This window comes from Myotis daubentonii, chromosome 8 (genome assembly GCF_963259705.1).
Source record: "Myotis daubentonii chromosome 8, mMyoDau2.1, whole genome shotgun sequence".
Classification (NCBI taxonomy): Eukaryota; Metazoa; Chordata; class Mammalia; order Chiroptera; family Vespertilionidae; genus Myotis; species Myotis daubentonii.
In genome coordinates, this window is record NC_081847.1 from 75,326,271 (window position 1) to 75,351,547 (window position 25,277).

The 25,277-nt window shown below is 45.3% G+C and overlaps 1 protein-coding gene and 1 pseudogene across 2 annotated transcripts in view; one reads left to right on the forward strand and one right to left on the reverse strand.

Moving 5' to 3' along the window:
* The window catches only part of PPP1R16B (protein phosphatase 1 regulatory subunit 16B), a 101,469-nt gene that overhangs the window by 67,517 nt on the left and 8,675 nt on the right, over positions 1-25,277 (reverse strand). For both annotated transcript variants that reach the window (XM_059707082.1, XM_059707080.1), the window contains exon 2: positions 2,932-3,279. In XM_059707082.1, the coding sequence (XP_059563065.1) occupies positions 2,932-3,181 (250 nt within the window). In that variant the 5' untranslated portion in view covers positions 3,182-3,279. The remainder of the gene's footprint in view (positions 1-2,931; positions 3,280-25,277) is intronic.
* LOC132239093 (E3 ubiquitin-protein ligase TRIM4-like) lies at positions 9,725-11,006 on the forward strand (annotated as a pseudogene).

Consider the following 25,277-nt stretch of genomic DNA (forward strand, 5'->3'; position numbering starts at 1 on the left):
GACCGGCCTGTGGGGCCTGGCACTTTTCTTTCAAATTTAATACATGTACCCTTGGATCCATCTCCTCGATTTTTCCACACCTATCCCAGATAAACATTTGCATGTGTGCACAAAACCAAAACCACTTCAGCAAAACCAAAACCACTGAAAATCTTACATCAATAAGGAACCAGTTTAAAAATCCTGGTGAATCCATACTATGGAATAACATCAGTTAAAAAGAACAACACAGATTATTCCCCTGTAGTTTTATTGGCATGAAAACACCTCCAAGATATATTGTTGGGTGAAGAAAAGGAAATTGTGGAATAATGTATCCAGGATATCCTCACTTACACAAAAAAAAAGATAAAAAAATCCCAAGTAGCGCCTACTCCTCCAAGCCCACAGATACACAGGTAAATGGGGAAAATGCCTGGTAGGAAACACCAAACACCAATATTAATTTCAGAAGGGAGGGAGGGAGGGAGAGAGAGAGACATTTTACTCTGCATACTTCTGTGTTTAATTTTTTACAAGAAGAATGTTTGTGTATGTTCGGGTCCTTTAAAAACATTAGTCTTGTAAAAAACAAACTAACAAATGGAAAAAGTGTTTTGAGATGGTCACCGCATTGGTGCAGCGTTAGGGTCACTTTTTAAAGAGCTGTTAATCAAGGATCTTGTCTAGTTCTTGCCACTCCCCCTTGAGGGCCAGGCTCAAACCCCCGTTTTGCAGATTAAGAAACTGGACCCAGAGAGGTGAAGCCAGCTGCTCAAGGTCACACCAGGGCTGAGGGGCCCTGGTGCTCTTTCTAACCAGAGCACCAGGGGTGGGGGGTGGGCAGCAGGCGGAGGGGGGGGGGGGGGGGGGGAGCGGTGCCGACCTTCTGAAGCAGCACAGCCAGCTCACAGAGTCTCTGCAAAGGGAGGGGGAAATGGGACTTTGTCAGGGAAGAAGGGAGTAAAAGATGAAAGAGGAGCTGATGAACTATCGCCCACAACAAAAATTAGACATCATGATGTGCCTCCCACTGAGTGGGATGGGCCTGCCACGTCACCCAGCAAATGGCACGTGGGAAGGAGCCTGGAGGGGTCGTGTCCCCTGAGCCTGGGATTTCAGGCTTCTGAGGGGGCTGCTCAGTGCAGGCTCTGGGCTCAATGCTTCCAGGAATGCCTCTCTGCTTATTCCCCAGGGCGCTCTGTAACAGGGCACAAATGGAATTGTGCTTTGCACAGGCATAAAACCCAACACCTTCTAGCATAGTAAATGCCACCACGTCTCAGTTATTTCGTTGATTGCTTGAGCACCAAGCGTCTGGGTGTACAGAGGAGGAGCCCAGAGGGACCCAGGAAACATGGCTGGGCCGCTTGTGGGACAGCCAGAAAGGATTTGTATCCAAAGAGGGACCAGAGGGCCCAGAGACTGCTGAGGGTGAACACAGGACACAAGCATAAATCTCAGAGGCACAATGAGCAGGCGTGACCCCTCAGAGCATGCTCAGAGAGCACACTGGCTAAATCATGGATCCTCCATTCATCCTTATAGCAGGAAGCAAACCTACAAGGCCATGAGGCCAGTGGCAACAGCTTGAATTCTGGGGGTTCTGATCCTGGTCTGCCACCTTGGTCAAGGTTCTGAACCTCTCTGGGTCTCAGTTTCCCTATCTGTAAAATGGGTGTTTTATACTTGCCTCTTAGGTATCGTGATATCTGGGTCATGGGACACATAATAATATAATTAGATAAAAATATAACAACTACAGAGTACCCATAAAATGTGGAAACAGATTATATGAGTGTGTATATGTGTTTATATTTATTTACTCATTCACTTTGTAAAGTGAAAATGGCCTAGACAACATTGTGTATATTCTTCTGTTTCCAGACTTTATGAACGTAACGATGATTATTTTATACACATATAAATATATTATAATTTATATATTTATAATTACAACATAATGTTTATATTATATACTACTTTATATTATGTAACCACTGTATTATTTTATTTTATTATATTATTACTCTATTTTATCTTGTTGTATGAGTATATATGTCTACAATGAAATGTCAAGAAATTCACAGGCATTAATGTTCACAGCAAGTCCTGGAGGTAGATGCAATTATTATCCCCATTTTACAGAGATGGAAATTGAGGTACTGGAAGCGAACTGAGTAGGGCAGCCATGGGCAAACTACGGCCCGCGGGCCGGATCCGGCCCGTTTGAAATGAATAAAACTATTGAAAAAAAAGACCGTACCCTTTTATGTAATGATGTTTACTTTGAATTTATATTAGTTCACACAAACACTCCATCCATGCTTTTGTTCCGGCCCTCCGGTCCAGTTTAAGAACCCATTGTGGCCCTCGAGTCAAAAAGTTTGCCCATCCCTGGACTAGGGTCACCGAGGGAATGCTTGATTGACAAAGTCAGTTTTAGACCCCTACAGTCTAACTTCAGAGCCTATGTGATTAACCACCCGCTACACCATCTACGCCTGCAGCAAAAGCTAAATGAAAGGGACCTGCATACCGAGCTCCCGCTCTGGCCAGGCACAGAGGAGGCACCTAAGAAATGCAAGATCCTGTGAGCACTGAGCTCTTGGAGGACAGACCCGACCCAACCTGTTCACCAAATACCTAGAAAGATAATGCGCAAGAAGTAGGTTGTCAGTAAATCTTTCTGGCAAGAAGGGAAAATGATGATGTTCATTAGCAAAGGCTGGGATTTTTGTTTCCCCTCAAAAAAGTCTAAGATGAACTTGGAGCCTTCCTAAGATGTGTGTGGTCAGGACACACACACACACACACACACACACACACACACACACACACCCCAGCCCAGGCCTCTACAGCACAGAATCTGGGGGAGTGGGAGGGGGCAAACCCTGAGCAGAGGCACGAAGGCCCGGGCGCCGCCAGCCACCACGGATCAGAGTGGCCTACCTTCCTCGGCGTCGTTCCTCAGGGAGGCCTCCAGCAGGGCCACGCTGGCATCGAAGGTCACCTTCTTCCTCCGGCCGCCCGTGCTGCGCTTCCGCTCATGCTTGCGCTTGCGGTGCTGCAGGTCCTGCTCGTACTGCGCCCACTTCTTCAGCTGCTGCGCCCGGCGCTTCTGGGCGGCCCGCAGCCGCTCCAGCGTGGGCACCTTCTCCAGCAGCTGCAGCTCCGTCAGCAGGTCCACGTGGCTGGCCATGGCCTCCGCGCCTCCCACGCCGGCTCGGGGCTAGCACGGTGCGCCCGCGGCCCGGGGAGCGCGCGGGCTCTGGCGGGGCTGGGGCCTCATGGTGGGGCCTGTGGCGGGGAGACAGACAGGTGGACATGCTTGTCAGGCTCAGAACTCGGATCTGGTTATGCCACCCCGTCCGTGTTCAAAACACTTTTCCCCTTATTTTATTGGGGTTATTTTTCTTCGTGTTTTTTATTCAGATAGAATTTCCCTGTAAATTGTGTAAATTTAAAGTGTTGATTTGATACACTTATATACTGCTATGCGATTTCCATTGTAGTGTCATATTAGGGACCACCTCCATCACCTCATACCATTTATTGTGGCTATACTGTTATAACACACACGGTTGTTAACATTGTTATAACATAGGATTTATTGTTAATTTTAAAGGAATTAATACTATATTTTTAATTTCTCAGCACTAATTTGTAATATGCTAAATATTGACAGATATAACCCAGAGAAACAAAGGCTCTCTGGGAGTCTTAATTTTAAAAGTATAAAGTTTGATAACTGTTGAACTACTGAGACCTAGAAAATCTTATTTGAAGTATTCCTCTTGGATTGCTCTTAAAAACAACAACAACAACCAAAAAAAAAACTTTTTAAAGTCACACCTCTTGGAGCTCTTTGATTCCTGGACAATGTGAGGTCAACAATATTCCAGAGTCGGGAGCCCACTGGTTTCTGTCTTCAGACCCATGGGCTCTCAGATAATGAGGGAAAGGGTCTTGGAACAACTCGAACCTCTCTAAGCCTGTCTTCCCACCTATAAAATGTACCTGCCTCCCAGAATTTATAGGATGTTCGGGGAATAAAAAAAAGTTGACCAAAATGTTATAAACCTAGTACAGCAGCAAAGAGAAAGGCGCTTGGAGGAAGAAAGCAGGGACATGTAAACGCAGTGCGTCCGGGAACCCACAGGCAAGGCTAGTGGAGAACTGGGGATTGAGAGGCAACAGGGAAAGACTGGCACGTGCCTACGATTGCACAATGTGGAAATGTCCATTGTCACAAAGGGGGTCAGGATGGCCCTGTGCTTTAGGAAGTAATTGTTACCTCCTGGTTTCCCTGCTTCGTTCCCATGGCAGGGGGTGGGGTCCTGCCTGTCTTCAAGAGGCTGAAGACCAGGGTTCAGCCTTAGCCTGGACCCTCGTGTGCTCAGGTTGGATCAGAATGTTCAGGTCTCTCCCAGCTCTGAGACTGGAGGCTGGACAGGCAGAATGGGGAAGGGGCTGGCTTGGCAATACTCCCAGGGCAAAGGTCCAGTGAATCTGAGTAAACATAAGCCAATGGCAAGTCGCAGCAGGAAATGGCTAACTGGCCTTTTGTTTTTTCTTTTTCTTTTTCTTTTTTTTGTTTTTTTTTTGGAACACCTTACAATGCTTTTTAAATTAATTAATTAAACTTTTATTTTGAGATCATTGTAAATACATAAGCAATTGTAACAAGTAACACAGAAAGATGCCTTGTATCCTTTATCCAATTTATCCCAGTGGTAACATCTTGCAAAACTACAGTATAATATCACAACCAGGAACTTGACCTTGATGTAATTTATCAATCTTTTTTTTTTAATCCTCACCCAAGGATATTTTTTCCAGTGATTTTTAGAGAGAGTGAAAAGGAGGGTGGCCATAGGAGGGAGGAAGGGAGAGAGAAAGAGAGAAAGAGAGAGAGAGAGAGAGAGAGAGAGAGAGAGAGATTGGTTGCCTCCTGCACACGGCCCAAGGATCAAACCTGCAACCCTTTGGCTTGTAGGGTAATTACCATATCTAGTTTTATAAGAAACTGTCAAACTGTTTTCAAGATGGGTTGTACCATTTCTCATTCCCACTAGCAACATGAGTGATCCAGTTTCTCTGCCAGCATTCTGACTGTCACTGACTTTTATTTTAGCCATTTAGATCAGCGGTCGCCAACCTTTCGGACCTCACGGACCACCAGTGGTCCCGCAGACCACCGGTTGGCAACCGCTGATTCAGATAGATACTATTGTTGCCTTTTTAAAATGAGCTCAGAAGAGTTGAATTCACAACCACACCATGTCATCATGATGGTCAGACCTCACTGGGGGCTGGTGGACCACATGTCTACTTTCCCCCCTTCCTCAAGTGATAAACATTCAGTGAACGCCTGCTCTGTGACAAGTTCTGATTCAGAGATGGATTAGGGACCGGCTCTGCCTTGTAGTAAATCCTAGTCAGTCTGTCTGTCTGTCTGTCAATTTATCTATAAATTCATTTAATCCTCCTGACAAGCTAATGAGGTAGGTACTATTATCATTCCATTTCATAGGTAAGGAAAGTGAGGCACAAAGAGATTAAGTAATTTACCCAACATCACACAGCTAGAAAATGAACAAGCCAATCTGCCTGGGGTTATCAGGAAAGGTTCTCCAGAGTAAAGGGCCACTGATCATCTCAAAGGATGAATAGGAAGGAGTTCACCAGGTCAGAGGGAGAGACATGGGCTAAGAGGGAGCTTGGCAATGTTCCAAGGCATGGAGAGGGGTTGACCACCATAGAGGGAGTTCTGGAAACAACACACACAAACATGGCTTGAAGAGGATGTTGCTACTCAGCCCAAAGGGAACAGAAGTCTCAGGGGGCAGTGGCGAGGAACTTGTGGCTGTAGACCAGACCTAACCTGAGTGCCCCCTGTGGCCCACAACATGGCCCACACGATGTTTTACAATCTCATAATTCACTGCTTGTGTCGGAAACTTGGAGACGTCATCGTCAAAATCGAATTTTCAGCTTTTCTTAGAACATCTCAGGACCTGGCCATGCTGGGCTCACATGGCCACAATCAGCAGGTGTGGAGTGGGACTGTCCCCTTCATACAGGCACACACCCTCTAATTTACCACAGTCCCCACTGCCCCCCATTACTCTCACCCGACCTCCTTCACTAACTGGCAACGCTTGCTAACGCCTATGGTCATTTGTGCTTGCAAGCCCTGTCTTGGGCAAAATGAGACCAAAGTCTCCAAATAACTGCAGGTCCAATCTGCACAAGAGAGAAGATAGTCTGTGAGCCTCCCCAGTGCAGAACAGGACCAAGGTCCAGGGGAGTCACTGAGTGCACCCACAGAACAGACGCCAGCCTCCGGAGCTGTCCAACAAGCATGCTTGTTCCACAAGGCGCTCCTGGGCCAGTGGCTGTCTCAGGAGGTAGCCCATTCTTCATCACTCACTGGACAGTAAATTTCCACTATGTCATCCACCTGAGGACTCTGTAAGATTTCTTTCAGCCCCAAGATTCTGTACCCAGACAGCTACTCATTTCTTCATTATTAATTATTTACTGATCACTTGCCAAGTGGGAGACACCAAAAGCATGCTAAGGCTGAAGATAAGAATAACCAGACCCATCACTTACACTGTGAAAGCACTTCATTCCTTAGCAAGAACTTGCCCAGCCATCATCTCAGCCAAGTGTTTCCCTAAGTGTGGAAAGAGAAGCCATACTGAAGGAATTTTCAGAAAGTACCGGGCAAGGTTTAATATAGCCTGGGCTCAGAGAAAACAAGTATCCCCTTTTCACTTCTTTTTTAATCTATCAGGTTGTCTCCCGGAGAAAGTGTCAGTTCAGTACTAATAGACCTTTAACATCATTATAACCATGCCAATCTCCCTTGTAAACAAAGAGAAAGCAGGCCCCGGGCAAGTGATTGTATCCAAGATAGAATGTAATGACATGGCTGTGTTTTCTGTGGATTTGTTTCTTTATAGTAGTGACAGAAAATTTCCCTTTTTAATAAATCTACTTCAGTGGAAAGCTAGCAACGTGATAGCAATGAAAAATTAAATGATGATGGCATTTAGGGTTGGCAAAGATTGTTCATGATTGACATTTGGAAAAGCCACCTGGCCACCCAGCCTCAATGATGACAATCTTATAGAGAAGCATTTGTACGAGTTCATTAGTTCATCTGACAAATAGTTATTCGGCATCTAGCACATACCAGGATGGTGCTAAGGGCTAGGGATATAGCCGAGTCAAAGATGGGCACAGTCCCTGCCCATTGGAAGGATGACACAACAGAGGCACAAGGGAGTGGGTGACATGCTCCAAGGATAGAGATTGAGCTAGTGCCTCGAACCCTGACTCCCAGTGCAGTGTTCCCTCCCTGGGTCCAAGCCCCAGGCAGACCAAAGACACTGCAGTGAGCTCCCTGGCTCGGGCAGTTTGCTCAGGGTTAAGGAATTAAGGGCAGTTGCCCAACCCCCTGGAGAAAGGTGAGGACGATGCCTCCCAAGGGCCAGTAAAAGGGGCCAGAGCACATTTTCTCTGACTTTGTTCCCCCTGCCAGCCCCTCCCTTCTCGCCCCTCTGGGTTCCCTGGAGCTGGGGCTCCAGGACAGCTCCCTCTTGGCTACTGGTTTTCAGGTGACCTAGTTTTCCCCAGTAGACACCTCCTCCCAGCCCTGGCCGAGAAAACCCTGCTTGGTCTAATTAAAGACTTGCCACCCTACAGCTAACCCAGCAGCTGGGCGACTCCCAAGACAAGGTGCTGGCCTGGGTGCAGGGGTAGCCCACAGGGCTGGAGGCTGGCCCCCTTCCTGAAACCTGTGCACACCTGTCTTGTACTTCCAGAGACAGGCCTGGATGGCGATGGGGACACAGCCCAAACTGCCAGGACCTGGGAGAGTAACAGCATCATCCACCCTTAAAGGGGATCCCAAAGGCCTCAATTGGAGGATAACCAGCTCCTTGGAGACATGGAGCCAGTGTGTTGTGGAAACATCCAGGTGGATCATCCTGTGGAGAACTGGGCATGTGGAACCACAAGTCAATGGAGTGGCCAGGCTGGCTGGGCAGGTATGGGAGGGGTCTGCAGAGGCCAGTTGTGTGTGTGTGGGGTGGGGGGGGGGGGCGGGGGAGGGAGAGCAGGGGGAGCAGGGAGCTGTGTGATATGAGAAGAGAAATCAGAAGCAAGGCAGAAAAGAGTGGGGTACTTAATTTTTCCAACAACTGTCTGTGTGAAGTCGGATAGATGAGCCAAAATAGCCTGACTGTGGGCAGCAGGAAGTCTGAGGCCAAGGCATTTGACCCTCAGTGAGCAGGAGCAGGCTGTTAGGTGAGCCTTAATTCAACATCTGTTGCTGTCTGGCACCGCCTGAACTGACTCCTCTTGCTGCGTCCACTAACCCTCGCTGCCTCCGAGGGGAGAAACTGAGTCAGTGCACAGCCAGGGACGCAGGGGCTACGCTCCACAAAGCTGAGCCTTGAGGGGAAAGGGGGAGGAAGGTGCTGGGGCTTTGGAGCTGGTGTGTGTGGGGGGGAGGGGGTGGGATGGGCAGGATACACTACAGAATTCCTCCTCCCCTGAAATGAAAAGAAGACTATTACAAGAGTATTGTTTGGGGAATGAATATGCCTCTGGGGAAACAAGAAGAGGAAGTCAGTTTGGTGATGGTCCTTACAGTTTCCCCATTATCACTCCCAGCTAGGTCCGGGTTGGCCGGAGCCTGTCAGCAACCGCCTAAGTCCAGGTACAGTGATTGGCTGGGATAGGCACATGACCTAAATTGGCCCAATCAGAAGCTCTTTCTTTCCACAGCCTGCAAACCCGAAGCATGGATCCCCTTGGCTGCTGGAAGTGACCTTGCCACCAGTCATGCAGGAAGCTGGCCTTTGGATAAAGGCAATACTTGCGAGTTGGAAGAGGGTCCTTTAAGCTTAGGGGCCTCTGGACTTCAACTTTCCAAGCCAATAACACCCCCTTCATCACTTAAACCAGCTGGATTGAATTTTGTTACTTGAAGCCAAGAGCCCCCTAACAGAGCAATGCGGTTTTTAGGGATGCAGGAATGGGGACCCCAGAAGGAACTGTGGGCTGAAGCAAGACAGTGACCTCTTGCTGGGACATGCTACCAGATCCCCTCCCTTTCCCCTACGGTGGCCACTTAGGGCCCTTCAGGCCCAAGCCCAGAGCCAGCCTTGAGGAAGGGTGGGGAGGCCAAAACCAGGCTCCTGAACCCTGAGATGGGACAGGAGGGCCCACGCTTTGTGACTCCTCACTCCCAAGGGAGCAGCTGTTGACACATCTTTGGACTCGAGCCTAGTGCCTTGAGAAAAACAATGCGAAGGAAGGTGAATTCAAATGGAAGAGGCATTAAAATATGAGTCAGACAGTGTCTCAGAGTTCACACTGCTTAAAAGAAAACGTTATGATTTTTTTTTTTGAACAGCCCACACCCCGTCACGTCCGGTGTCCAGGCCTGGGCAGCCACACTCAGGGAAACCCTGTAGCTCCCGAGCTCACTGCTGCTGCCCTGCCACACCCCTGCAGGAAAGGGCCCCCACTACACCAGTTCCTGCCCCTACTGAGCCACCTGCCCCAGAAGTGAGCTGTGCTTGCCCCTGCGGTGGGAGGCGTGGGCTACTCTGGGGATGAGAAGCGTCATGGCAGTGGAGGACCGCCAGAGGAGCTGACCTGCCCATCTGTCTGGACTTGTGGATTTTGAGACCTGTTACCCCAAGGATTCAGTGTCCAGCGCATGCAGTCACAACGTTTGCCGTGGCTGCCTGTGCCCCAGCTGGGCACCCTGAGTGCCAGCAGCCTTCGCCTCCCACCACACTGCGGCCCAACTGTCCCTGCCCTGGCTGATGGAGAAGACACAGTGCCCCACCAGGGCCTGTGCAGCTGCCACTAGGAGCCCCTGCTTCTCTTCTGCAAGGAAAACCAGGGGGCATGTGCTTGGTGTGTAGCGAGTCCCAGGGGCACCAGTCCCACTCCATGGCGCCCATCGACGACGAGGCCTTCGAGAGCTATGGGGAAAACTTAGTGTCATCTAATGGCCAAGATGAAGAAAGCCATGCATTTACAGGACAAGACAGAAAATCAGACTGAGACTCAGTGCAGAGGTGGCAAAGCTACACCACTTCCTGGCTGAAGAAGAGAAGCTGTTTCCTCAGAGGTTGAGCAAAGAAGAAGAGACAAAGAAGAAACAGGCTGAGAACACATTAAAGCTCCATCAAATAATCACTTCCTTGAAGAAGCTCATCTTAGAAGTTGGGGAGATGAGCCAGAGCCCCATCCTGGAGTTGCTTTGGAATCCAAAAGAGCTTTTGACCAGGAGTGAGAACCGGGACAGAAACTATTCCCCTGAAGTTCTGAAGGTGACGACTGTGTGCCATGATGATGAAGGAAATGCTGAAGTGATTCCAAGTGGCTATCAGTTTAGCTGAAGACACAGCTCATCCCAACTTGTCTTCTCCCAGGAAGGGAGGTATGTGAAAAATGGAGCGTCAGCCAGTTCTTGGCCATTATTTTCTACAGCCTGGAACTACTTTACTGGATGGAGGAATCCTCAGCAGACCACACACTCCATGGAGAGAACTCAACACCCTATTTTGGGGAAAAACTTTTTCACTTAAGGGAAATATTACTGGGAAGTTGAGAACCAAGATAGCCTGGAGATGGCTGTGGGGTCTGTCCAGAGGACATCATGGAGATTGTTCATAGTTCATAAATGTCCCCCAGGTGGGCATCTGGGTTATTTGCTGGAGTCCTGATGGCTATTGGCCCCTAACAAGTTTCTCTGTAAGTCCCACCAGGCCAGAGCCAGCTCTTCACCGGGGTAGTAGTTTTCCTGATCATGGGGCTAAGGGTATCTCATTCTACAGTGCTGTGGATGGAGTGCCCCTACACACTTTTTCTTGTCTTTTGTCTCATGTCTCTGGCTGTTTTTATTGTTGTTGTTGAGCCCATTAGCATCTTTAGTCTTGCCACTAGTGACTGGTGGGAAATGAGGCTATTCTTTCCTACCCAAGAACTCCCCTCCCCCCCATCCTGTATCCTAGCCCAGGGACATCCCTTTCTTGGCCCTGTTCTCTCACTTCATACATTGTGACCCTTGGTAGTACATCAGTATATCCCTCAGACTCCAATTTCCTGTTTTGTTCAACTCCCTTTATGTCTTCTGCATAGATAGATATGGCAGACCCTGCTAGTAGCTTTTCTAGTAGCCACCTGCCTCCACTTCTCTGCTTCTCTTCTGGTTGTTTCTAACTGAACTGTTTGGTATATGCCTTCCATGTGTTTCAGGAGAAGTAGTCCCATGTGAGGTAGGAAGGGAAAATTTCCAAGGTGGGAAGACTTTCTGGGGAATGATTTTGTAACTTCTAAAAAGAGATATTTGGAAATATCCTTTCTGATGTTAGCAGCTGTGTTGGAACTGAGGAGAATACAGTAACAGCGGAAAGGAATAAGAAACACGGTCTTTGTTGGCATCGTCAAACTTGTAATTTCCCTAATCCCAAACTTCTCATTATCTAAGATTATTGCTCCCTTTTTGCATCAGGCAATTTTAGTCACATTTTGGCTACTTGAAGTCTGAGTATCTTAAGGCTCATAGCATGGATAACCCACAGTTTAGGCTTATCTCACTTTTTCTGAAAGTTGACAAACTTGTAGAATCCCAATTCAATCCAGTCACGTAACTCTTCCCAGTAAGTACTGATATCCCTCACTTTTGTGGATCAGAAAACTGACACAGTCTTCCCTCACACTGCCCATGCTATTATTACTCTTCATCACCTGACCAGGTCTCAGCCTTCAAATGTTCATTATGTTATCCATTTATCAAATCCATATATTGTATATGCAAATTTATTAATATATTGAAAACTTTGAAAAACACTTATGTACTTACACTGGGCTAGCCTCTTCACATACTGCTTTCATATGACTCTTGTAACAGCTCAGTGAGATGGAAATTAAAATCCTATTTTTACACGCGAGAAAAAAAAAACAACTTCAGAGTGACTCACTCATTATTGCTTAGCTGGCAAATGGGAGCGTTGGGACTAAAATCATATCTGTTTGAGATGAAAGCCTACACTTTCTTGTACTCGGCATTTATTTGTAAGCATTGGCTAAATGCAGATTGTGGGTCTGCATCATCTTTGTTTCTTATTTTCTTACATGTTTTTATCCTATATACGTGTTTTTCTCACTTCACCTTTTCACTCGCGATTGGGTACACTCAAGAGGATTGTGAAAATTGCTAGATATTTTTAAAATAATAACTGTTTTGTCATAAAAGTTGTGTACTTATTGTAGGAAATTTGGAATGTACAAAGGCTGTAAAGAAAATTAAAGTCATTAATTATAAAAACAAAGATTTTTTTCCTTGTTCTGAAGCTATTCTTCTTCACACAATATTGGCAGCAGCCTGGAGGAAGGCGGCGAGTGCTTTCTCCCAGAGCTTCCTGTCGCATTGAGCACAAGGGGGAGAGGAAAACAAAGCACAGCCCAGGCTTCCCCTCGTCCTTGGAGCTCACTTGGGGCCCACTTTCTCTCCTGAAGGATGCACAGCCCCCCCCTCCCATAACACACCTATTTGAATAACGGCATCACCCCCATCCCAGTATAACGATGCTTTACTCATGAGCAAAGAGACTTCTGGGCCCTTTATGCTCCAAACATCTAAATTAGAAATTGTCTCCCCCAACCCCATTCTCATGGGATTTGGTGGACGGACTGTCCTGACCCTTCTGAGATGAAACTTCTCGACTTCAGGTATAGTCATCCTAGACACACATCCTGGTTTAAATCTGTTGTGGGATGTGGGCTCCCCAAGGGTCTGCTCCTTCACTCCATCTCTCCCCACTGAGCTTGTTCATTTAGATCTGTTTGTGGTGGCTCTAGGCTTGGCCCTGACTTGTCACTGTCCTCTGAAGGCCCAATTTGGCAAGATTTGAGGGTGGGGGCTCAGGAAAGGGCAATAGGACTCAGAAACCACAAGTTCACCCAGAACAAAGAGGGATCAAGCAACTAGTGTATTGTGAGCTGTCAGGGAAAGAATCACGCCCTGCATGGGGATAAAAACCCAGCTGGCCTCTCTCTGAACTGGATGGCCATATTGGGATTATAGGGACTAGGCCTTAACAAAAGCCATGAGGGAAAGGATCACCTTTGTTCCAAGTCTCTAGAGAGCAGAGTTGGGATCATGGACAGGCAAAATGAAGACATAGGATCAGCCTGTCATGAAGAAATTATCTCATGTTAACGATTCAACAAATCCCAGCCATGGCACGATGCTGGGGTCCCCACTCCCAAGAACCCCATGGCCACTAACGAGATTGCTGAGAGAGAAGGTCCGTGTAGGGGTGTAGGTGTGACTGGCCTAGTGAGCCCCAATCCTGGCCTGGCAGACAGATCATCTGCACTAGCAGCAAGCACTCTATCATACGTATTTGCAGTCCAGCAGTTGGTATCTACCAGGCTAGGCAGCCTGTTAGAGCCATTCCAAGTAGATACTGATTGATGGTGTTTTGGATCCGTTCTGCCTGTGAAGGTGATACAGCTTTCTCAGGCTCAGCTCCAGGAAAACTTCAAAGGAAGCCACAGCTCGAACAGGTGAAGGAAAGCCCATGAACACATCAGTCTTCCACGCTGAGCTTCTCCCCGAGAACCTGAACCTACCGAGAGGCCCACACACTTGTGGGTAAGAACGCCAGTGTGTGGGAGGCTGCAGGGGACAGAACGAGGTGCCAAGGATGGGGCACACACAAGGCTGACACGATGTCTACGAATACATTAGTCAGTCACAGTGACAGTGCTACACCAAACAGCCAGTCTTCTAAAGAAGCTTATGTAATAGCTAAGCACAGGGAAATGGGAGTCGAATTACATATACTGTTTCTCCGGGCTTGGGGGAATGTGGTCCACTCCCTCCCTTTGCAGGGAGACAAATACTCCCTTTGCAGCTGGAGGGATCATTTTCCAAAGGAGGCCACCCGCCCTCCTGGGTTACACATTTAGTAAACGGGACAGTCACTCACATTGGCTAAGCCTGTGATCTGTAAGTGGTGGCCCTAGGCCTGTCTCCTCTGTCTCCCTCTCTGAGCATGACATTGTTGGCCCAACTTTGGTGTGCTGTGCCAGCTCTTAGTTTGTTTTGGCTACTTGGAGCACTGTGAGGGCATGGGTTGAGGCCATGTGTGATAACAGGAGGAATGAGTGTTTGATTGATTGGAACTGCCTACCACAGATAAAGGAATGGGAAGTGGCTGTGTGCACTCTATTCTACATCACGCTTACCTAAACTTGGATTTCAATACTTGCCTTTGCCCATTGTTCACAATCCTTTAGTCTTAAACACAAACATCTAGAAAGTTATTAGAGTGAGTGGAAGGACCCCTCAAATCCTAGTATATCAGCTAAACAACAACCCAATGGTCATGGCCTCAATGGTAGATGTAGATTTAAGAATAGCTTAGGTTCTAATAGGAATTTCTCCAGTAACTTGCACTAGGGGGTAGAATGAAGAATTGTAGTCCATCCCCTTAAGTTAATTAGATCCAGGTTCTAAGAAGCTGCCATCTTTACTTGAGCCAACTCAAGCAAAGGAAGGCAGCCCCTGCAGCTGACTGCCACCTCTCCCAACTGTCCCTGGAGAGTAGAGAGATAAGCATTCTGGATGGGGTCCATTCTTGAAGGGCGAGGGACAAAGGCACTACAACCAGCTGCGGATCACTGTCTTGTCCTTTCCAAGCATCTTGGACCCCACACCATTGCCAACATAAAGGTACCCCTAGCAAGCTATCTCTTCCCCTTTAGCCAGGGGTGTTCTTAGCCAATTAGGGAGTAGCTGGGATGGGCATTTTAAAAAGCTTTTCATATTGTTTGTTCACTGATGTTTATAGATTAATTCCAATGGAACAAGGACAATAAAAAGCACAGAATTAGACTCAAAGGAGACAGTCCTCCACTAGAGGAAGAAAGAATGAGGAGGGGAAGAATTAGAACAATGCAGAGAATGGATACCAATTAACTGCACAGCCAGTAAGTGGTGGAGCTGGGATTTGAACCCAGGTCTGCTTAATCCCAAAACCTATGTACATAAAAAAAGAAGAAGGAACTAGGAATCTCACACACACACACACACACACACACACACCACATTAGTGCTTTAAACAATCTGCCCCATGAAATGCAAGGAGATTTCAGAAAATCTACAATATTCATAATCAGGGAGATAAGAGGACATTTTTTAAAACATTTTTTTTTTATTGATTTCAGAGAGGAAGGGAGAGGGAGAAAGAAATAGAAACATCAATGATGAAAGAGAATCACTGATCAACTGCCTCCTGCACACCCCACACTGGGGATCGAGCCCACAACCTGGGCATGTGCCCTGACTGGGAATCGAACCATGATCTCCTGGTTCATAGGTCAACACTCAACCACAGAGCCACGCCAGGCGAGCTAAGAGGACATTTTGACTATGAAACCAGACAGATCAACTTGTAATTGAGCAAATACTTGTTGAAGTCAGTATAGAATAAAACATGTGCTTCATGAAACTAAAGATAAGCATCACAGAATCTATAAAACACATAAGTGAAATGAACCCAGAGATAAAGAAGGCAGGGTAATGGCAGCGTCTGTGCACAGCACAGCTTCTATGTGTCAAGCTCTTCACATGTAACATCTCTTGAAATCATTGTACCAACTCTGTGCTATAGGCATTGCCCCCATTTCAAAGAGGAGAAAGCTGATGTTCAGAGAGGTTAAGGGATTTGTAACTTGTTCCAGTTGGTGGCGAGCCTCTCTTCTGATTGGTCTGTGCCTGGACCATGGTGTTTAAGCATTTTGAATAGCTCCCCTGCTTGAAAATAAACAAACAAACAAAAACGCCAGACAGGGAAGATAGCCCACAGGAGCACAACTGAGAGCAACAAGAAGAATCCTTGAAAGAAAATAAATGAAATCTATGCAGAGTGAGGATAACAGTGAAGCCATAACTTCCCCTACTACTGGAGCTGCCATCACCCTTTGGAAGCATAAGCAGGAAATATCTGTATCTCATGCTAAATTTCCTAAAATCTGCCTTCCAAACCCCTGTGGGCTCAACCCCCTATCACCAGTATCCTTTTCTTGGTGAGCACTTGCTCATTTTCTACTTCACCCAAACCAGATTCTTAACAGCAACTAGCCTCATAACAGCAACTGTCCTCTGTGCTCTACTCTCTGAGTGATGAAACTGTCAGTAGACTAGGTCAGGAAGTTCCCAGATGCTCTGCATTTTGGTATGAATTTTCCACCCAATATGCAGTCTTTGAAGCCTCTGAGTACTGGGTGTGTGACCTGCCAGGTCACCACACAGAGAAAAGCAAGCTGCAGTACACTGCCTTCACATTGCTTCGGTTCCTCCCCGCTGTGATCTCCAGCCGAAGTTCCTTCACTTTGATTCCCTCCCCTTGGATCCTCTTGGATGTAAGAACTCCAAGCATACCTTTGCTTCCCCTCTGACCAGCTTTATTTCCATTGAACATGGTACATTCTTTGTAAGCCACAGAGTCAATCCCATGAAAGCACTGTTACCATCACAATTGAATTTATCTCATGTTGAAATCTCCGGTTCACTTTGTTAGCCACTTTGGTCTACACTCAGATATCTGGGTTCCTAATATTATTTCAATCATCTTGCTCATCATTTTCTCCAGCAAATTACTGAACATCCTCTCTATTTTATACCTTATGTTACCAATTAACTGGTTTCAGAAAATTTTCTCCCCTAATACACTTTCATTTTCAATTTAAAGCCACATTCATTTAGTCAATAAATACTTATTGCCATCTACCATGTGCTAAACAATAAAATGGGGGGCAGCTCTGAGGGTCTGTTTTTAGTTATATATTCTTTTTTTTTAATTGATTGGGGTGACATTAGTCAACATGAACACAGGTTTCATGTGTGGGTTTCTATGTTACAAATATATATTCTTTTTTTCTTTTTTAAAAATTCTTTATTAAAGTATTACATGTGTTTCATTTTTCCCCCATTGCTGAGGGTCTCTTAATGAGCAAAATTATTTGCCAGAAAGGCTCTGCTTCTTGTAATGGCAAAGTAGCTCTTAGAAGACTTCCCCTCCCCCATATAACTATTATAAACTCTGGAGAAAGAGGGGGAGAGAGAGAGGGAGGGAGGGAGAGAGAGAGAGAGAGAGAGAGAGAGAGAGAGAGATTATTGAAAGGCATTAGATTTGTTCAGCAACAAACATACATAAACTGGAGGGGAGTCAACACTTGAAAGAAAGAAACAGCAATAGGTGATGTCCCTCTTTTTATAGCTTTTGACCCAAGGACAAGCCCAAGTCAATGTTGCACATGGACTACAATTTGGATAGAAATCTTTACTCTTAATTTTTGAGAAATTAGAGGACAGAGTTCAGGTAACTACAGCTGGAAAGTAAGGAGAGACATCCCAGAAAAGAGTCCCAGAACAGTAGCCCCATATTCTGAGTATATATTCTGCCCAAATTTCCATGAATGATGCATGTATAGGGCAGGTTTCAAACAGCCCAACTAAAGCTAACAGAACTAAAAGATTTCAGCTAATGCCCACTCAAGAGAAATTGAGTTTAGGATTTGAGTGTGGTAAAAAAAAAAAAAAAAAAATCATTACTGTTTTGAGAAATATAGAATCAAGCGTCTCTTCAAGTCTCGTTCACAATATTCAGGATGTAATACAAAATTACTAGGAAAAAAATGTTTTAAACAAACAGGAAAATGTGGCCCAAACTCAAGAAGGAAGATAATCAATAGAGATCTACCCCAAGAGGACCCAAGATGTTAGAGTTAACAGATAAGAATCTTAAAGTTGCTGTTATAACTTTGCTCAAGGGTGTAAAGGAAAATATGCTTGTAATAAATGAACAAACAGGAAATATCAGCCACTGCATAGAAACTACAGAAAGAACAAAAACTATTAATCAGATCAGCTAAGTCCCCACCAACACCTTCCTTTGCACTGTGAGTTGTGCTTTTCATTTAGTCAATAAATACTTATTGCCATCTACTATGTGCTAAGCAATTTTTTAAAAATTCATTGGGGTGACATTGGTCAACATGAACACAGGTTTCATGTGTAGGTTTCTATGTTACAAATATATATTCTTGAAAGAGACTAAATGAAATCTATGCAGAGTGAGGATAATAGTGAAGTGCTAATATTGACTTCGATGGCTTTTTTTTTTTTTCAGCACCTTCCAAGTACAAGGTATTGGGCAAGTTTTGGAAAGCTAATATACAACACAAAATCTTAAGCTTTGGTCACAAAAAAAACAACCAGATCTTTTCATCTGACAGCATCTCTCTGCTATAGTAGATATGCACACACACACACGCACACACACACACACGGCACTTCTCCTGTCCTCCCTCCTCTTTCAGGTCATAAATCAAGAAGAAGAAATTGGAACATTTTCCCGATGAGAAACCAAGATGGTGGCATAGGTTAACGCCGGAGATTGCTGCCTCGAACAACCACTTCAAAAAAAACAACTAAAGACGGAACGGACATCATCCAGAACCACAGGAAGGCTGGCTGAGTGGAAATTCTACAACTAGGAGGAAAGAGAATATCATACCCAGACTCAGAGAAGGCGCAGTGCTGAAGTGAAATACTCAGGTGCGGAGTGTGCACGAGCGGGCTGGCGGCGGAGGGCGCGGTTGTTGTTTTCAATCGGGAGGGAGTTTCAGACTCTGAGCTCCAGATCCAGGCGAGTCTCTAGGGACCCAGACTCAAACGGGAGAAGCGGGACTGTCTGGCTTCGGTCGGAACTCGAAGGCAGCTTTCTCTCCGAGGTTTGCAGCAGTTGCTGGGACTCTGTGAGGCAGAGCCCCTAGGGACGGAACTGAGAGCAGCCATAACTGCTCGCTCCGGCCCGCCCTGTAGATCCCCAGGGACTCGCCCCGCCCAAGCCCTGCGCAGAGCCATTTGCAGGATAGCCTCAGGCAAACACTAGATTAGCACCGCCCTAGAGATCCAGCACAGAAGCTCTCCCACTGCAGACACAGCGGACTCTCATAGCCAGTTAGCCTGGAGATCAAATCACCCCCGGTATTGCCGACAACAATCAAGGCTTAACTACAACAAGACTGCGCACAAAGACCACTAGGGGGTGCACCAAGAAAGCATAAAAAATGCAGAGACAAAGAAACAGGACAAAACTGTCAATGGAGGATATTGAGTTCAGAACCACACTTTTAAGGTCTCTTAAGAACTGTCTAGAAGCCGCCGATAAATGTAGTGAGATCCTCAAGAAATCTAATGAGACCCTCGATGTTATGATAAAGAACCAACTAGAAATTAAGCATACACGGACTGAAATAACGAATACTATACAGACTCCCAACAGCAGACCAGAGGAGCGCAAGAATCAAGGCAAAGATTTGAAATGCAAAGAAGCAAAAAACACCCAACCAGAAAAGCAAAATGAAAAAAGAATCTGAAAATACGAAGATAGTGTAAGGAGCCTCTGGGACAGCTTCAAGCGTACCAACATCAGAATTATAGGGGTGCCAGAAGATGAGAGAGACCAAGATATTGAAAACCTATTTGAAGAAATAATGACAGAAAACTTCCCCCACCTGGTGAAAGAAATAGACCTACAGGTCCAGGAAGCGCGGAGAACCCCAAACAAAAGGAATCCAAAGAGGACCACACCAAGACACATCATAATTAAAATGCCAAGAGCAAAAGACAAAGAGAGAATCTTAAAAGCAGCAAGAGAAAGAAAGTCAGTTACCTACAAGGGAGTACCCATACGACTGTCAGCTGATTTTTCAACAGAAACTTTGCAGGCCAGAAGGGAATGGCAAGAAATATTCAAAGTGATGAATACCAAGAACCTACAACCAAGATTACTTTATCCAGCAAAGCTATCATTCAGAACGGAAGGTCAGATAAAGAGCTTCACAGATAAGGAAAAGCTAAAGGAGTTCATCACCACCAAACCAGTATTATATGAAATGCTGAAAGGTATCCTTTAAGAAGAGGAAGAAGAAGAAAAAGGTAAAGATACAAATTATGAACAACAAACATGCATCTATCAACAAGTGAATCTAAGAATCAAGTGAATAATCTGGTGATCATAATAGAATCAGGGACATAGAAAGGGAATGGACTGACTATTCTTGGGGGGGAAAGGGGTGTGGGAGATGCGGGAAGAGACTGGACAAAAATCGTGCACCTATGGAAGAGGACAGTGGGTGGGGAGTGAGGGCGGAGGGTGGGGCGGGAACTGGGAGGAGGGGAGCTATGGGGGGAAAAAAGAGGAACAAATGTAATAATCTGAACAATAAAGATTTAATTTAAAAAGAAGAAGAAGAAGAAGAAGAAATTGAAGTCCTGCCATGGCCTCTTTCCAGCTCCCAGATCACACCTGATGGAGCCATTTGCCCCAGAGAAAGCACAGAGAGGAATGAGGGTGAGGGGCAGGCTGTCAGGTTTGATACACCCCACATTCTCCTTCCACAGCAAAGGTGCCCTCCACTAGATGATTAGACAGACCAGTTCTGTAAAAACTCTAGGTACAGACATAAAAGGGAGTCAATGGCCACTGTAACATCTCTTTCATCCAGTTTCATTAACAGGTGTTTTGCTTTTTCAAAACCTGGTAAGAAAGGGATTCTCAAACTTGGCTACATGTTGGAAACACTGGAGATGCTGGGGACGTATATTAAGATCACAGAGCAAGACTACTATATATCCACCAAAATGGCTCAAAAATGGTTTTACATCAGGAAACAGCAACTGTTGGCAAGACTTCTCATATACTGGGAATACAAATTGATACAACCACTTTTAGAACTTCTCAGCAATATCTTGTGAAGCTGAGCATACACACACCTTATAACCCAGCAATTTCGTTCCTAGGAATGTATCCAACAGAAGTTTCTATATACACTTTCCAAAGGCATTTACAAGAATTTAATAGCACTATTTATAACAGTCCCAAGGTATAAACTGTCCAAAATGCCCACCGACAGTAGTCTAGAAAAGAATTATGGTGTATTCACACAAGAGGACACTGTACAGAAATGAGAACGAGCAATATACAATTGAACTCTCACAAGGTTAACCAAAATAAGCCACACACACACACACACACATACAAATACAAGATATATGATTCCGTTTATGTAAAACTCAGTAGCAAGCAAAACTGATCTGTTATCACTCAGGATAGTGATTTTGGAGTGAGAGTGACTGGAAAATGACATAAGGGGTGCTTCTGGGGTACTGGTAATGTTTGTGTGTGTGTTTGTTTTAGCAGGATATGGGTTACAGAGGCATGTTCAGTTTGTGAAAAGTCCATCCTATATTTGTCTTACCTTAACTCATTAAAATTTTTTAAAATATTGATGCCTGGGTCCCACCCCCAGAGAGTCAAGTTTAATTGATCTGAGGTGCAGCCAGGCATTAACATTTTTAAAAGCTCCCCTGGTGGGTCTACTGTGCATCCAAGAACCACTGTGTTAGAATTTGGCAACCCTCCCTACTATTTCTTGGAGCAGAAAGTGCCGCTGCTTCTCTAGAAAAACTAAAGCAGATTTTTTCTGTGGAACATAGGTAGCTCCGGGAGGGGGGGGGGGGGGGGGGGTTAATAGGTTGTTTCATGGAAAAAGAAGTCCATCATCAAATATTTAATTTTTAAAAATTCTAATGATCAACTGCGTTTCTAGAGCTAAGTGCTTTATCTACACTCTCATTTAATCCTCACAATGAGCCTATGACAAAGGAACTATTAATCTCTGTTACAGAAGGGTAAACCAAAACTCAGTGGGGTAATTCAAGGTCGTACAGCCAGTAAGCAAGCAGGGCTATGACTCAAATCCACATGGGCCTTGACACTGAAGCTCATGCTCCTTACCATTGTCCTAATTTGCCTCTCTGGGCAGTACTTGCTGTAGGACTGAACAAAGCTTTTACTAGGCTAAGGTGAGTGGTGGGTTCTACAGCATTCCCCACAGTGGTTTCTTCATCTCCACCCCTTACCTTCCAACCCACCATCCACACCACTGGCACATTTTTTCATTCTGCAACCAAGTCTGATTCTGTATTTCCATTGCAGGGAAGCATTTAATCTCTCTGTTGCCTATAGGGTCAAGTCTAAACTCCTCAGCCTAATGGTTCAGGCCAGCCAGTGTGTGGCTTTGACATTTTAACTTTATCTCTGGCCATCCTAATGTCCCAAACTCACTACACTCTCAATTTCCCAGCTACACTGAACAGTCTGATGGTCCCCACCATTTGCTGAGACCCTGCTATGTGTCAGGGTCTACACATAAATTCACTTTAATCTCCACAATGAGCCGTTTTAAACAGGTATCATTATCCCCGATGGATAGATTAGAAAGTGGGGGCTCATCTGGACATGCCCAATGTCATAACTCGTGACAGAACTAGGACTTGAACCCAGATTTAGATTTGTCTGCTGCAAAGCCCATGCTGGTCTCACCACAGCACACCCACCTCCTCACCTTCACTCATGCTGTTCCATGCAGTGGCAATACCCTTCTTTCTCTCCACCTGGCAATCTCTTCTCTGTTCTTCGAGAGCTAGAGCAAATGCTATAATAATCCTATCTATCATCTCTTAAGTGCTTTCCAGGCACCGTGCTCAGCACTTGACTTGCCTTGTCTCATTTACACAGTGTCTCAATGCTCTTTTTATTCCTTCTGAATTGTTCTTCATCTGCCCTGTGCCAAATGGGTTTCTTTCTCCTCTCTAGTTCCAAGGCATGTGACCACATCTCTATTGTGGCGCTCAGCACTCTTCAGTAATTGTTAGTTCCCAATCTGCCTCTTCCATTGGACTAGATGCTCTTGAATGACAAGGCATATACGTTATTCACCTATACATCCTGCTAGAAAGCCATCCAGCATAAGGTAGGTGTTTCAAAAAGGAGAGAGTTGTCAGAAGGTGGGAGACCATGAGACTGAAAATTCACAGATTTTTCCATCAGTTCTGTCATGGGGAGTGGTCCTTGTGTTTGGAACCAGAGCGGTGGCATCAGACAGACAAAATAGACCTGGCTGCTGGGGGACGAGGTCACACTGAAGGCCAGACCCAGGACACACCTCACCTGGCTCCCACCTTGCCTTCCATGAAAGGATGGGATGGGATTGTCCCTGGCTTCACGGTCTCTTCAACTCTGAATGCTTTGTAATTGGCTCCACACACCCCTGCTTAGGTGATTTGTTGTAAGACAACGGTTAGGCTCAATCCACAGCACTGTGTCAGAAATTCTCAACTGCTCCTTGCCTTGTGCTGTTCTTAAGATACCCCAGTGAATGAAGATCTCCAGGACAGGTGGCCCAAAGAAAATGAATATCTAAGGTGTGGCTCCCCAAAGGTGAGTAGATTAGCTGATCATACCCTTTCTAAATAGATCTATTCTTTTTTAGTTGGAGGCCCCTTTACAAGAAAAGAGCCCTCTTTGATGCTCACTCGTCGCATTGAACACCCTTTCAGTGTACCTGGTCTACAGTGGGTGCTGCTCAGAGCACACCGTCCTGTGACCGGGATAGCAGCCTGTTCATGCCACCAACGTCCAAACTCTATGAGCTCCAAGGCTGTCAGTTTTTAAAGCCAGTCCCTGCTCCTTTGCTCTCACTCTTATGGGACTAACATGCATTTGCCCAGGTATGAGTGATCAGTAAGCACTCCCAGCGGCAAACTCAGCTGGGTTTCTGCACAGCCTCCTTCCAACAAACCCCTTTAGGAAACAGGGGAGCCACCAAAGAGACTATTTCAAAATTAGTTGTCCCTTCCCAACTGCCCACCTCTTCTGCTGCCCCCAATAGAGGTTAGCTGCATGATTTTTTGGCTTCTAATCAAGTCTTTTTCTTTTGAGGATTTCAAGTCCCACCCCACCCCCATCATAACATATATTGTATTTTAAGAATTCATTTGTGATATTCATGAAGATAGAGCTTCTCAGACAAAAAGTTAGGTTCTTTATGCATTCCTTTAGCACACTTGAACCACACTATCTTTCTCTTTTTTTTTTTTTTTTGTTGTTGTTGTTGTTGTTGATCCTCACCTGAGGATATCTTTCTATTGGTTTTTAGAGAGTGAAAGGGATGGGGAGAGAGAAACATTGATGTGAGAGAGACACATTGATTGGTTGCCTCCTACAAACCCCATGACCAGGGCCGGGGATGGAGTCTGAAACTGAGGTACCTTTCCATCTGTGGGCCGACACACTATCCACTGAGCCAAACCAGTTAGGGCTTCCCTTATTTTTAATTGCCCAAGTCTTTGATTACTCCAAGAGACAGGGATCAGTGAGGGCAGAAACTGGTTTAATATAATTTTATGTTTTTCATTTCAAGCATAAAGCCAGGTAAAATGTAGATCTTAAATATGTAACTATCTTTATGTAGGCCCAATCTAAGGAGTCAAAATTTGAATTACTGTGGAACCTGACTCAGAAACATGTTTTCCATTTTATTCTATCAGACTGGCAAAACTTAAAGTTACTTAATACTCAGTGTTGGAAAGGGGGATGTATTCCCACATACTGTTGATGGAATAGAAATTGGTTTGGCCTCTTGGGAAGACAATTTGACAATGTCTGTCATCGTTCAAATTGCAGGAAGTTTTCCTTATAGATAAAATCATGCCAGTGTACAAAGATAGACACTGTACAAGCAAGGATGTTGTAGCATCCTACATTGGTAGCAGGAAAAAGCTGGAAACAATCTCAACTCTCAGCAAGGAAGTAGAAATAAATCATGGTAAATTTTTATTGCTGGAATAGCATGTAACCTTAAAGACTGAGGCATATCTATGTGTGTTGACATGTGCTAAGATAAATTAGCTGAAAAATGGAAGTTTTAGAAGAGTGGTTAAAAAGGAAAAAACAGATAAACATGTAAATAAACATGAAATGAATTTCTATGTATAAGAAATTTATGGAAAGGTACATAAAACATTCAGGAATTTCTTCTCGGGGGGACGAGTAGCTGGGGGTAATGTTTGGGGAAATATCACTTTCCATTTTCCACATTTTCATACTGTTTAAATTTTAATAATGTATTTGTATTCTTTTGTAATTAAAAAGCATAAAATACAGCAATAAGAAAACAAAAGCTGGGTTGTATATGTTTAAAAAAAAACTAATGAAAATCTGGAGGCAATTGTCCCTATTTCTTTAAAAGGCAAGAGGCGATGTCTATAAGGTGACCTTTGCTCTCTGCCCAGTCCGTGGGATTGCCCATGATGACTACACAATTCCAGAGGGATG